This window comes from Hoplias malabaricus, chromosome 1, assembly GCF_029633855.1.
Source record: "Hoplias malabaricus isolate fHopMal1 chromosome 1, fHopMal1.hap1, whole genome shotgun sequence".
Taxonomy (NCBI): domain Eukaryota; kingdom Metazoa; phylum Chordata; class Actinopteri; order Characiformes; family Erythrinidae; genus Hoplias; species Hoplias malabaricus.
Window position 1 is genome coordinate 64,147,413 of NC_089800.1, and position 12,387 is coordinate 64,159,799.

The 12,387-nt window shown below is 41.1% G+C and overlaps 1 protein-coding gene across 1 annotated transcript in view; it reads left to right on the top strand.

Annotated features, from left to right (window-relative positions):
- Positions 1-12,387, top strand: part of ush2a (Usher syndrome 2A (autosomal recessive, mild)) — a 248,165-nt gene that overhangs the window by 47,327 nt on the left and 188,451 nt on the right. Inside the window, exons 13-19 of the mRNA XM_066670600.1 lie at positions 1,150-1,503; positions 1,639-1,941; positions 3,624-3,807; positions 6,619-6,782; positions 6,939-7,097; positions 7,681-8,178; positions 11,013-11,291. Coding sequence (XP_066526697.1) covers positions 1,150-1,503; positions 1,639-1,941; positions 3,624-3,807; positions 6,619-6,782; positions 6,939-7,097; positions 7,681-8,178; positions 11,013-11,291 — 1,941 coding nt within the window. The remainder of the gene's footprint in view (positions 1-1,149; positions 1,504-1,638; positions 1,942-3,623; positions 3,808-6,618; positions 6,783-6,938; positions 7,098-7,680; positions 8,179-11,012; positions 11,292-12,387) is intronic.

The following is a 12,387-nucleotide window of genomic DNA, read 5'->3' on the forward strand; positions in this document are numbered from 1 at the left end:
TAAAGGATTTCACAGATATTTGTTGTTAATGCATTTTACAAAAACAAAAAACATCCTGGTTTGGACATGAAATCTTTTCTTCTTTTATGAAGATTTCATTTTGTTTTGATAGGGACATATTTCTAACCACAAACCTGTCCGTGTTACTCCTCATTGGCTCTGATAATGTCCAGAGACTAAGAGCACAATAACAAATTGGAGCGATTCAGCTTTATTGTTATCGGGGAATTCATCTGTGTCACATCGTGCACTTAACATAATGTTGTAACGAGGTTTAACTGTGGGCAGGGAGCAATATATTAAAATCTAAATTCATTAAAGTGGACCTTGGTGAAAGAAGTGAGTGTGGAGTTCTTGCAGAGAAATGCAGTGCCCCCAGGCTCTGCTCAGCAACATTAGGAATAGATTACCTGTCAGGAATATGTATGGCATATTCAAATAAGTGCTGCGCATATTTTAAAAACTTGATATGATTTGAATCCACATAGACTTTTTTTCCACGAGTTTCAAACGAGTAGTAATTCTTTTTCAGCCAGTTATTTTTACCTTTCTCCTCACCCCCACCCCCCACTTTCCCTGTGTAATTTATTTATTTTTTTTTTAGTGAAATTAAGTGTTATGCCTGAGGTGGGTCATTCATCATTGGGTAAGGGCCTCACTTAATGATGTCATTTCCCTTTGTATTTTCCTTTTTTCATACGAGGTATTTTATTTTTGCACATTTTAGTTGTTTATTTTGCTGTGTATCCCTGCATTGCTGAATGCTGTAGGTAATTTTATCAATTTTTGATAATAGTGTATGATGAAAAACAGACAGCTCTTAATTTCAGATATAGAGTTTACAGGTTTTTATGTTTTCTCAGGATAAAATGATAAAAAACACTGGTAATTTCAGAATAATGTTCTCAAATTAATATTCTTAAAGTCGATGTTAACAAACACAAAAGTGATTTTCTCCTCCATTAATGGGACACTAACTCTTATTTATTGTTATTATAATTTCTTTTCATTTTTCATGGGTTAATTATATCTGATCTTCTCAGAACTATTTCCAGAATATACAGTCTATATAAATATGCAGGATTAAAATGAACAGAATTCATTCATTCATTCAACTCAGAACCATTAAGATATTCTTTTGTCTTCCAGGACTTTCCTGTGACCGCTGCAACTATGGTTTTAAGTTCCTGATCATCTCAAACCCAGATGGCTGTGAACCATGTGGTTGTAATCCGAAAGGCTCACTGCATCAATTCTGTAACCCCTTCACTGGCCAGTGTGAGTGCAAGAATGGTGTTCTGGGCATTCTCTGTGATACTTGTGCCCCAGACACTTACGGGCTACAGGAAGGTGGAATCTGCAAACCTTGTGAATGCAGCTCTTTGGGTTCTGTTCCTGGTTCTACCTGTGATCCTTGGACTGGGCAGTGTGTTTGTAGGCCTTATGTGGAGGGTCGGAGATGTGACGTGTGCCGGGATGGATATTATGGTCTTGGAGGAAATGGTTCCTTGAGGACTTTGGACTCTCTGGGCTCCACAGGTTCTCCAGACTCCTTTGGTTTATTGGGTACTTCTGGGTACAGGAGCTTGCCGAACACACTGTACTCCCTTTACTCCCCAAAACCCCTGACTTCTCCAGGTTCTCTAAATTCTCTAAGCTGCCTACCATGCCTTTGTGATCCCAGAGGAACCCTGCAGGAATCATTTGTTTGTGACAAGGCGACTGGACAATGTTTGTGCAAGAGTGGAACGGTAGGACTTCGCTGTAATCGCTGTGCTCCACATACGTTCTGGATAAACTCGGATAATTCTACTTATGGATGCCAGCCATGTGGTTGTGACCCTGTGGGAACCATGTCTTTAACTACCTGTGATCCAGACACTGGGCAATGTGTGTGTCTGCCCACTAGGTATGGAAGAGACTGTGGCACCTGTAAACCAGGTGAGTTTTATTAGCAAAAAATGTCAGCGTTCACAATTAAAGGTTGTATAATATAACTTCATTAGTTCACTCTGCTGTAAAACTATGTGTTTACCTGTGTATATGGTATACCCACCATCTTTGGTTAGTCTTCCAGAAACAACGATAAAATACTATAAAGCCAGATTTTTGTAACCCATTATTCCTCTTAAAAAGAAAGGTTTTCTTAGGTAGTTTGTTAATATGTTTCTTATTTTTAAATCTGTAAAATCTGCATGAACAGGCTCTTTTGAAACATGCTGGAGATTTGACAGTGAGCAGTGAGAACTGTAACACTGTTCCTGCCCTCAGAATGTGCTCAGTTGGTTTTACAGTAAACAGCGAGGGTTTCTGGATGGTTAATCTCCATTACTGAAAACAATGGAGCCAGCTGCTGCAGACGGCTACAGAGAGATTGACCGCCTCAGCCGCTGGCAGTGCACCTTTACCACAGCGTTAGAATGCATTCGACCGTGCCAGTGTCCAAACTTTTCTGACCCCAGGAGGAACAGCTCATTCTTAAGAGCAGGAAAATGAATGGCTTTGAAATGGCATGGGTGAAATGGTCTCTGTTAGCCATTCAAAAATATAACAATACACTACAGATTTCACTCATTGCCAAAACATATTTGACTCCTGAGGATAACATCGAGCAAATATATGATTAAAACACATGGGAAGATGTTGATGCCAAGAGAAAATGCAGTAGAATTATTAGTTACAACAAAGAAAGACAACTTATAATACAAAAACGCACACACAGAATGTAGCTGTAACAATGGCTTTGTGTTGTGGTAAAACATGAGAGCAGGGTTTCTTCTAATGGTTTCACTACATTTAGTCTTGGCTTCACGTGTGTTTTCATCACATCATGCTTTCACACGTTATAATTCAGCTTAGCTCAAAAGCATGTAACATAAAGCTCCAGCCTCCAGCATCAGGCCTAAAAACCCAGATGCTCTCCAGATCAGTAAGGAGCCCTGTGGCGACATCCAGACGAGGATGTACAGCTCCTCTCTCCCCGCCCACCTCCACCTGATGAAATAGTGAGGGGTGAAGCTGGCTCTCCGCTGAGCCTCGTGGTCTGGTCCGCCACATAAAGCATGTGCACAGAGAGTGGTGCTGGCAGGAGAAAATTGAAAGCGCTAGGAGAGAGAGGGAGATTCATCTGGGAAAAGCTGATGACTGTTTCGGCTGGGGGCCCTCCTCCTTCTCACTTGGCTCTCCCCCTCCCCCCATTGGCCTTCCCTATTCCCCCTTCCTGAGCTCGATGTCGCATGACCCCCTTCAGTCGTATATTACCCAAAGGGTGGAGTGTGTAGGGTTGGTGGGGTGGGGGTGGAGCATGCAGAGGATGTGATTGAAACATCTCAAACTCTGTGCCCCTCCCTTAGTCTGAATGATGTCCTTGAGTGTCAACACTTCTTCTTTCCTTCTCCTTATGGATGAGCACCCTTTTTTTAAGGGCTCAGTGCTAATATAACAGACTACACACCACTGTTTCCATCACTCTTTCTCTCCTTATGGATGAACACACTTTTATTAAAGCTACAACTGAACCATGCCAGGTTCCAGCTCATTCGAGATGTAACATTTTTTGAGTGCATGAGGTCTTTAAAAGGCTTGTTTAAAAACAATGTTTCTTTTTGTTTTCTTTGTCTCAGGTTATTTCCATTCAGGGAAAGGCCAGGGGCAGTGTGAGGAGTGTGACTGTCACCTGATGGGAGCTGAGGGACAGGTGTGCGACACACACAGTGGCCAGTGTGTATGCTCTCACGCATCCTTAGCGGGACTCAGATGTGACCGATGCCAGGATCAGTACTTCGGCTTCAACCCAGACACCGGCAGGTTAGTGCTACAAAACCACTTCAAAATATATAAAAGAGCATTAACTCACCTTACCACCAAAAATTAAAACCAAAATCTACATGTGGCCAAATATTGCAGAAATACATTAAATACAATGAGATTTCAAAAAATTAAGCAACAGTTTGACTGCAGTTTCAAAGCAAATGCTCAGCCATGGCACCGACTGCTTATTTCTAGAATTTTATGTCTTGTAGCAGCAGTTTGAAAAGAATTCATCCCCACCCTTCTGAGGCTGGTGGAACTGTGATTGATTGGAGGAGAAACACTGAAGTGTGGCATGCAAATTTAGTGAATAAAGGCCATTGTGTTTCGATACAGTGACATCACGTGGGACAGAAGAATATACGTAATATCTGGAACATGGATGAAATACCAGGAATCACCAGAATTCCACCCCCATCCCCACCAACTCCCCCTCCCATGTTCATACAAACTGAGGCTTATGTAGAGGACCATGCCTTTCCACTTACAGTTTTATGGTGATTTGAGCCAGTTAGCGGCTCGATGGCCCGCAGGTCCGCGAAAGGTCAGATTAGCCATTAAAGCAGAGCCGCTTCTAAATGAGCACGCGTTTTAATGCTCTCGGCACACTTGATTTGTCGGATACATCCGTTAGGCGGTAAATACATCACGCATTAGCCATCCTTAACGATACACACACCCCGGCAGCTCACCAGCTCGAGCATATGGCCTGCGATAAAGACACAAACCTTGGCATTCTCAGGAGCCAGTCGACTAGAAAATCATTTTTCATGTCTATGGTTTTTTCCCCTCTTCTCCCACGTTCAGCAGCTTTTCTTTGATATTCTCTGGTTTCTGAACGGTTTTGGACAGGAGTCTCATTGAATGACCTTCCAGTATAAAGCTCTAAGGAGATATTTAACTGCTAGCCATGCTGAGCAAAAGCAGAGAGAAAACAGTGGGAGACCAGATGAGCAGCCCTTATACATTAGACATCATTTACCTTTTTTTAAATAATCTTCCAATATAAATAAGAGCAAGATGTTTGGAGTCTCAGGAAGTAGGAACAGTATTAATCCTTGGTTTGAGAGTGGCAGGAACATGTTTTTTTCTGTGGATCAACAAAAAAACCCTAGACATCCGGACATCACAAATTGTTAATCCATATGTGTGATGAAGGATGGCACACTCCTGCACTCGTTTGCCACTAAGGATGAAAAATGAACTATTTAAAGCGATTACAGGGGAAGCTCGAACAGCATCAGGAGACTGCACACAATAAAGGTTCCTTTATATAAATATTACAAACTCATTTACTCCAAGCTCCCCCAAAATCAATAAGACCATGCATCTTATTTTGTTGATATTATATTGCTTCTTCCAATGCAGTCCATCTAATGGTGGGCTAGTTAAAAGGCCACAATACGGTTATGGAATATTTCCCATCATGGCAGATGACATAAGCCGAGCAAAAGCCTGTGGTTAATCGTTTAACCTTGGAGAGAAATATACAGGGCTTTAATTTTCAGATTTCAGAGCAGTGGGGCAGATCCATTTCTGCTCACGAATTGAAGAACGTAATATACCTGTTTACATTATCTAGCTGTGTTTAGACTTCTTCCTCTGGTAATTGTGTGGAAACTGTGTTTTTGTACAGGCATTATATATTTATATGCCACATAGTTCATTGAAACTTGCTCATCCAACAATTTTTGTGGAATGTATGTCATTAATCAGGAGTTTGTTCATATTGACTGCTTTACACTAAGTTTTGCAACATTGCTGTGAAGATTTAATGCACAACACCTAAGCGTTACTGAGGTCAGGCACTGATATTGAATGCCACACCTCTAGTCTGCACTTGGCATTGAACATGCTGATATTATACTTGTCTGTAGATGGTCCTAACAATCCTATATTATTAGTTGTTCCATAGAGTTTATACACATTCAGAATGGGTATATCATATCTACACATTTATGGACAAAATGTAGCTACATTAAGACCAATATTTACACAGCTGGCCAATTTTTACCAAATCATGGAAAAGTTGCACATCTCCTTGTGAAGAGTCAAGGTCGAACCACATTGGGACATGGCGGCCTGGCCCTTGGAACGCCGTTCCCCAGATGACAGGACAAATTTGCGGCTCATTAAGAGTCTGGGGCTTTTCTCGGCTGTGTTTGGGGGTGTCAGGCGTTTGGCCTCGACATCACCCTGTGGGGTCACACTCCTCCCTCTCTCTTTCTCTCTCTCTCACTCTCACTCTCCCTCACTCTCACACACTCCACACACACTTCACTGTCTGAGGACATCTGTGAATAGCTCCATTTAGTGGCAACACACAGCCAATGTGTGATCCAGCCACTGTCTGTGAATTCACAGCTTTTCCAGCGTGCAAATAAATACGCACTTGTGACTTTTGGTTAATTACACAATTCAGTGACCTCCACAAACAATGACAATGTCAAATGGACTGATGCTCCACTGCAATGCATCTCATTATATAAATGTGTAGTATCTATTTCACACTGAGATTACTGTAAGAATATTGTGGTTATTAAGATTAGTTTATATTTTTGATTTTAGGAATATACCAAGTGAAGTTTTTGTAAACTGGCACATAACTGAGATTCAAGGAATCACTGAAACAAACATAAAAATATATATTTCAGTGGAATATGGCAGATGTAACAGATTATATCACGTTTATAAAACGTGTTTTATGAAGTAGGTTTAATAATATTTTAATATACTTAGTCAGTCTCAGAATGAGTAATGTTAGATATATTGGCTAGATTAAAGGTGATTAAAGCTCTCTCTCTCCAGATGTGAACTATGTGGTTGTGATCCGGCCGGAAGTCTTAACGGCTCCTGTTCAGCTGAGACAGGTTGGTGTGTGTGTAAAATTTTCGTGACAGGAGACAAGTGCCAAAGATGTGTGCACGGCGCAAGCCACATGGATAAGGACAATTACTTTGGCTGCAGCAAAGGTCAGAACCTAAATACACACTAAACACATACATATTTAGGATCTTTTGAATTTCAAAGCAATAGAAATTAAACTTTGTTACTTGTCATTGGCAATGAATATCATAAATATAATGAACATCAGTTTTTCTGACTATGTGTCTCTTTTGGGGATATAGAACCGAGACAGCAGCCTCCTCCTGTAGGAACCGTACTAAATGCTAGCTCCATTAAACTGAACTGGAATTCCCCGGACTCACCCAACACCAACAAACTTACTTATATTCTTCTGAGAGATTCAGAACCCATCCACACCAGCTACAGCCTCTATCCTTTCGGTAATCTATACATCAACTTCCAGGTTTCACTTCACACAATATAAGGACACCTTCAGTACCAGCAATCAAGCAGGAATAAAGACGTTATTAAACAGCCTAGAACATACAGTCACGGTCACACTGGGTTTGTGTCCACAAATTTTTGTGGGCAGATTTCTATTCACTTCACTGAGATTCCACCTGAAAAGTTTTGTGTTGAGTTCAACTTTGATGAATTTTGACATGCGATTTTGCGCCCTCGACCAAAAGCGCCCCTGCTCCGGCTGTGTGACCTCTGACATACCCTGTACTTTTATCAAGGCAGGGCTGACGGTAATGTGCATGAAAGAGCTGTAAAATATCTCATTTTGAAACTGAAAAAAGAACACTGCACAACACAAGCAAAAGGAACAGTAAAAGCAGAGCTAACAAAACTCTTCTGAGAACTCATTTTTGCTGCTGCTGATTGTGCACTTGCAGCCACGCCCCTTTTCGCAAGGTGAAACCCAGTGTGACCAGGGCTTTATACTTGTGTCCCAGTTTTTTAGGCGTACTATCTTGATCTATGTCTGATTTTTCTATTTTTTATTGCTCTCATATTCAGGAAAGATGATGTTCATTGATTCAGGGCTGTCCCCATACACACTCTACACCTACCAGCTCATCACCAGTAATGTCCAGGGCAGCGCCAGGAGCTCCAGTGTGTCTCTGAGGACATTTTCTGCCATTCCTGAGTCCCAGCAGCTCAAGCTGAGCGTTGTGGGCCGCCCTGGACCCACCAGTGCCTCATTTAACTGGACAGAGCCACAAAACACTTCCGGTCCAGTGGAGCTCTACAGCCTGAGTTCTGTTGAAGAACAGACTGGAGAAGAATGGGTTCATTATGAAGGTCTAGGATCAGAGGTTACTGTGGATGGATTAAAGCCCTTTACCCACTACACCTTTCGACTGGAGGCCTGCACCAATGGAGGTTGCGCTATCAGTAAAAACACAACTGTGCTTACAGGTCAAATTTCCCCTCAAAACCAGCCTCCGCCGACGGTTTTCACACTAAGCTCTACACAGCTGCAGGTCAGCTGGGAGCCACCAGAACTGCCAAATGGTAAAGAGCACCCAGGGGAAATTTGTATTCCTCAAGAGCTACTTGTTGATGATTCAAAACTAATGACTAAATTTTTTTTTACATTTTATTTTTTAAAAAGTAAAAGCAAATAAACATTAGATTTACAATTAATTTTTAACCACAATTATAGTATTTTGCTTGTATATTGTGCTGAAAGACTCCAATTCTATCTCAGTGTGGCATTGTCTATGATTGTGGGGAAAAATTGTTCTCTTATTTGTTTAAGTTCAGAAGCTCTGCGTCTTTTAAGATGCAATGGTATGTTTGAAGGGACAAAAACAACTGATGCTTGTACATTGCTGAAGTTTTATTCAGTGGTTGAATTACCTCAGAAACCTTTTATTAGAAACGTATTACTCAGAGTGTTTGTTTTGTGCACTTTCATGCAGTTAGCACTCTCCCGTCAGTATTACAATATTGTAATGTGACCCCCTAATGGAGCAGGAATAAAGCAATATCCTCATCTTGGCTCATGTTTATCAAAGTTTGGAGGTCTGTTTATAGTCTTAAAGTCTCCAGATGCCTTTTATATACCATGAGCAGAGAATGTAAGCCTAACACAACCTTTTGTTGACCTTGGCACAATTTGTTGTTGTTTAAACCCATTTACAGACACTGGGGCTTTGTAAACACATTAGACCTTTAGTTAGCAAATTGTGCAGAAACTAGGGCTGGGCGATATGACCAAAAACTCATATCCCGATATGTCTAAAAGAAATGACAATGTACAATATGACATTATTAAAACCATAACAAAATGTAATGTCAAAGCATTAGTGCTTATTTTCAACACCAAAAAGGACATTATGCATTATCTAACTGTAATTATGTCTGCTAATAGATCAGGAGTATATCTGCTGATACCGAGTCCCTAAACCGAGTCCCGAGCGCCGCCACTAAACCGACAAACCCCTCTAGACGGGACTGTGACTCCATTGGCTGCAGCACTAAATGATGGACAAGTCTATCTGGCTGCTGATTGGCTAAATAAAAGTAATGACCAAAGAGAAGCGCATTCTCTATTTGGGAGCCGTGGAGTATCTGCACCTAACTCTGAGGGCTGAGAGAGAGCAGAGTGTCTCAAAATATTCATGGTCTTAACAGCGCTCTTTTTAGGAATTAAAGCTTCGCCGCTGGTTTCATTTTTGCCCATTGCTGACTTACTCACAGTTATCAGAGAGGTGGACCTGAGTGCGCGCGATAAATGTTCTGAGAAGTGCTCCAGCAGCATACACGAACAAGAGCAGGACAGCGTAATGTGTATATCTGTTTGTGTGCGAGCGTGCGTGCACGCGCGAGAGAAAAGCAGCTGAATGGGACCTTTGTGCACTGGTTTAAATCGTACTCAGATGGTGTCGTCGGTCTATTCGGTGTAACTAATATGGTCATTTTCAAAACCGTGTAAAAAATACGATGGAATGTATGGATATTTGCGATATATCTCCCAGCTCTAGCTTGAGCTCAAGTCACGTGCACGCGCCTGCGTTTGAAAGCTTGCGCTAGTCGCAATATCGCGATATGGCAAACGATGTTATATTATATTATATCGCCCACCCCTAGAGGAAACGTCCTCAATTGTATCTAAAAATATATTTTTGATTAAAATTGTGAACGTCGCCTTTAAAACTTATCTCTTATCTGTCCAGAATTGGGAGAGAAAAATGGTTTGTACCAATGCATCAATGCTGTAATATTTGAAAGTGTGCCGTGATAGTGGTGCTCTCTGTTCTTTTGAGGTGGTTTCTGTGTGGTGCGATATCACAAAGTACAGTAGGGTTGAAAAAAGGAAAAATCTACTATGTCTTCCTTGTGCTCTTCAGCCTCGTCATTACAATAATGAGAAATACCATTACAGAAATGCTATTTGATCTGTGGCTGACTGAAAATTAATTCCTGGTGAACTTTAATCTACAACCAAGAGGCTTGATTAAGGCTGAGCCCTCATTCTCCATTTTTATGGAATAAACCATCGCATCAGAGAGGAGGCATTCTCATATTTAAGGCGTTTGATTGCCGCGTACAATTATGCATTGTGCCTTCCGCCATTGGAAGTGCGGCAAAATAGCCTCCTGTATATCAATGACTTTTAATGCCAGTTATCATGCTTTTTCACAAATTAGCTCATTAACATGGGCCATTATAAAGTAGCCTTGGAGGATTCTGCCAGCCAATCTCTTCTCTGTTTAATTGTGTCTATCTGATTTCTCTCTTTCTTTTCTCGACACTTCTTTCCTTTTTGCTCTCGTTTCCTCTGTCGTTTTGGGGCTGCAGCTGTAATTGCATGTTGTCAGTCGTTGGCCTTACATCTCAATATCCTCCTCCTTCCTCTAAAGCGTATCGGGGAGATTATGGAAATTGTTTTTGTTGTTGTTGTTATTATGTACATATGATTATATATGCTGTCCTATGCAAATCTTCCCGAACCTGGCAGAGTGGAATTGGAAGTTAAAAGTTTTACATTGGCTTTGTAAAGTCTTTGATTTGAAGCATTTTTATTTATGTTACAAATGCAAGGAATTATTTTCATCAGTAATTCTTCTTGACATTGTAAAATAGCTGTTGTATTGACATGTGGTGTGGCCTGGATGTATTAGAGCTTCTGGACTATGACTGTTTAAAAATGAGCCAACCCTAGGTGAAGAAACCGGCATATATATATATATAATTATAAATAATAATTTATAAATGAAGTTTGTTAGTTTGTGGTGTCAAAAGTGACATTAATGTTTTAAGTAAGTTTTTATTTCATTATTAAATATGATTTAAATTGTACTCATATGTCTCTATCCTCTTTTTTTTTATTCTTTTCCAAGGGATCATTATTAGGTATGAGCTCTTTATGGAGGAGCTGAACTGGTCTATGGAGAATGTGACGAGTCCAGGTTTGGAGCGCAGGGTTTTCCTGAGCAGCGGTTGGCTGGACCCTCGACAGCTGCTCATCTCTGCTGACCAGAGTGCTCTGAATCCACCTGAAAGCAGCGTGGTGCTTTCTGATCTGGAGCCTTTCACCTCTTACCGCTTTAGAGTTCTGACTGTAAACATGGCAGGCAGCACAACATCTGATTGGACAGTGGCTCGCACTGGAGAGGGAGGTCAGTTTCAATTCCCTTCAGCTAGAACTTTAATTAAATACATAATAATAAAAAAACATTTAATAAATGAAACAAACAAATTCACATCATTAATTGGGCCTAAGAGTTTAACAACATGAAATAAAAGTGTTGATTTGCAGTCAAATAATCAAACAATATACACATAACATTATGATTACCTCCTTACTTCTACAAACATGATCCTTTCCTTTATCACCATTGACCATACAGGAGCCGTTTGTAGTCCTACAATCACAGACTGTAATCCATCAGGACCACCACAGAGCAGGTATGATTTGGTGGTGGATTATTCTCAGCATTGCACCGATGCACATATGCACCGATGTGCCGGTGTTGTGTTAGTGTGTGTTGCACTGATATGAGTGGATGAGACGCAGCAGGTCTAAAGTCCTCAGTGGCACTGCTGGACTGAGAATAGTCCACCAACCAAAAATGCCCTGTGTCCACTGATGGCAACCAACACCAAGTAAGCGTAATGGTGACATCACAAATCCCCATCTCTATTGGAAACCGCAGGCTTTGAAAACCACAACAGCAGTGGTGGTAACATTAGGCACTGTTTATTCGTCATGTATTCGGGTGTTTTTTGACTGAACACAGCTCCAGTTCTCATGGATCAGCAGAGTCATCCTTGTTGCAGGGTCTGGCTCTCTCTGGAGTTTTTCATCAGCCACCTTCAAAACACCATGGCGCAATTTTACGAGGTGCCGCTGTGAGTCGGATAAAAACAAATGTGACCTCTTCTGTAATTTGGAGATTTTACAAGCCCCAATTTGTGCTGGAGGTCTGCATTTCATAGTGGCTGACAAGTCTCTCTGGCCGATCAGTTCTCTGCAAGGTTTACACATCACATTTAGTACATAATCGGCTCTCTTCGTACCAGGCACATGCAAAGCCTAAAAAAAGTACCCATTTCCACTGACCAGGTACCAGATTTGGCTAGTGGAAAAGCAAAAGAGCTGAGTGAAGTAGGTTCCATGAAGTGGAAAAGCACTATATTCTGTTATTGTAGAACTCCAAAGTGCTCCTGTATGGTCAGTGGAGCTGAGAGAATGGACTGTGTGTGTAGTAAGAA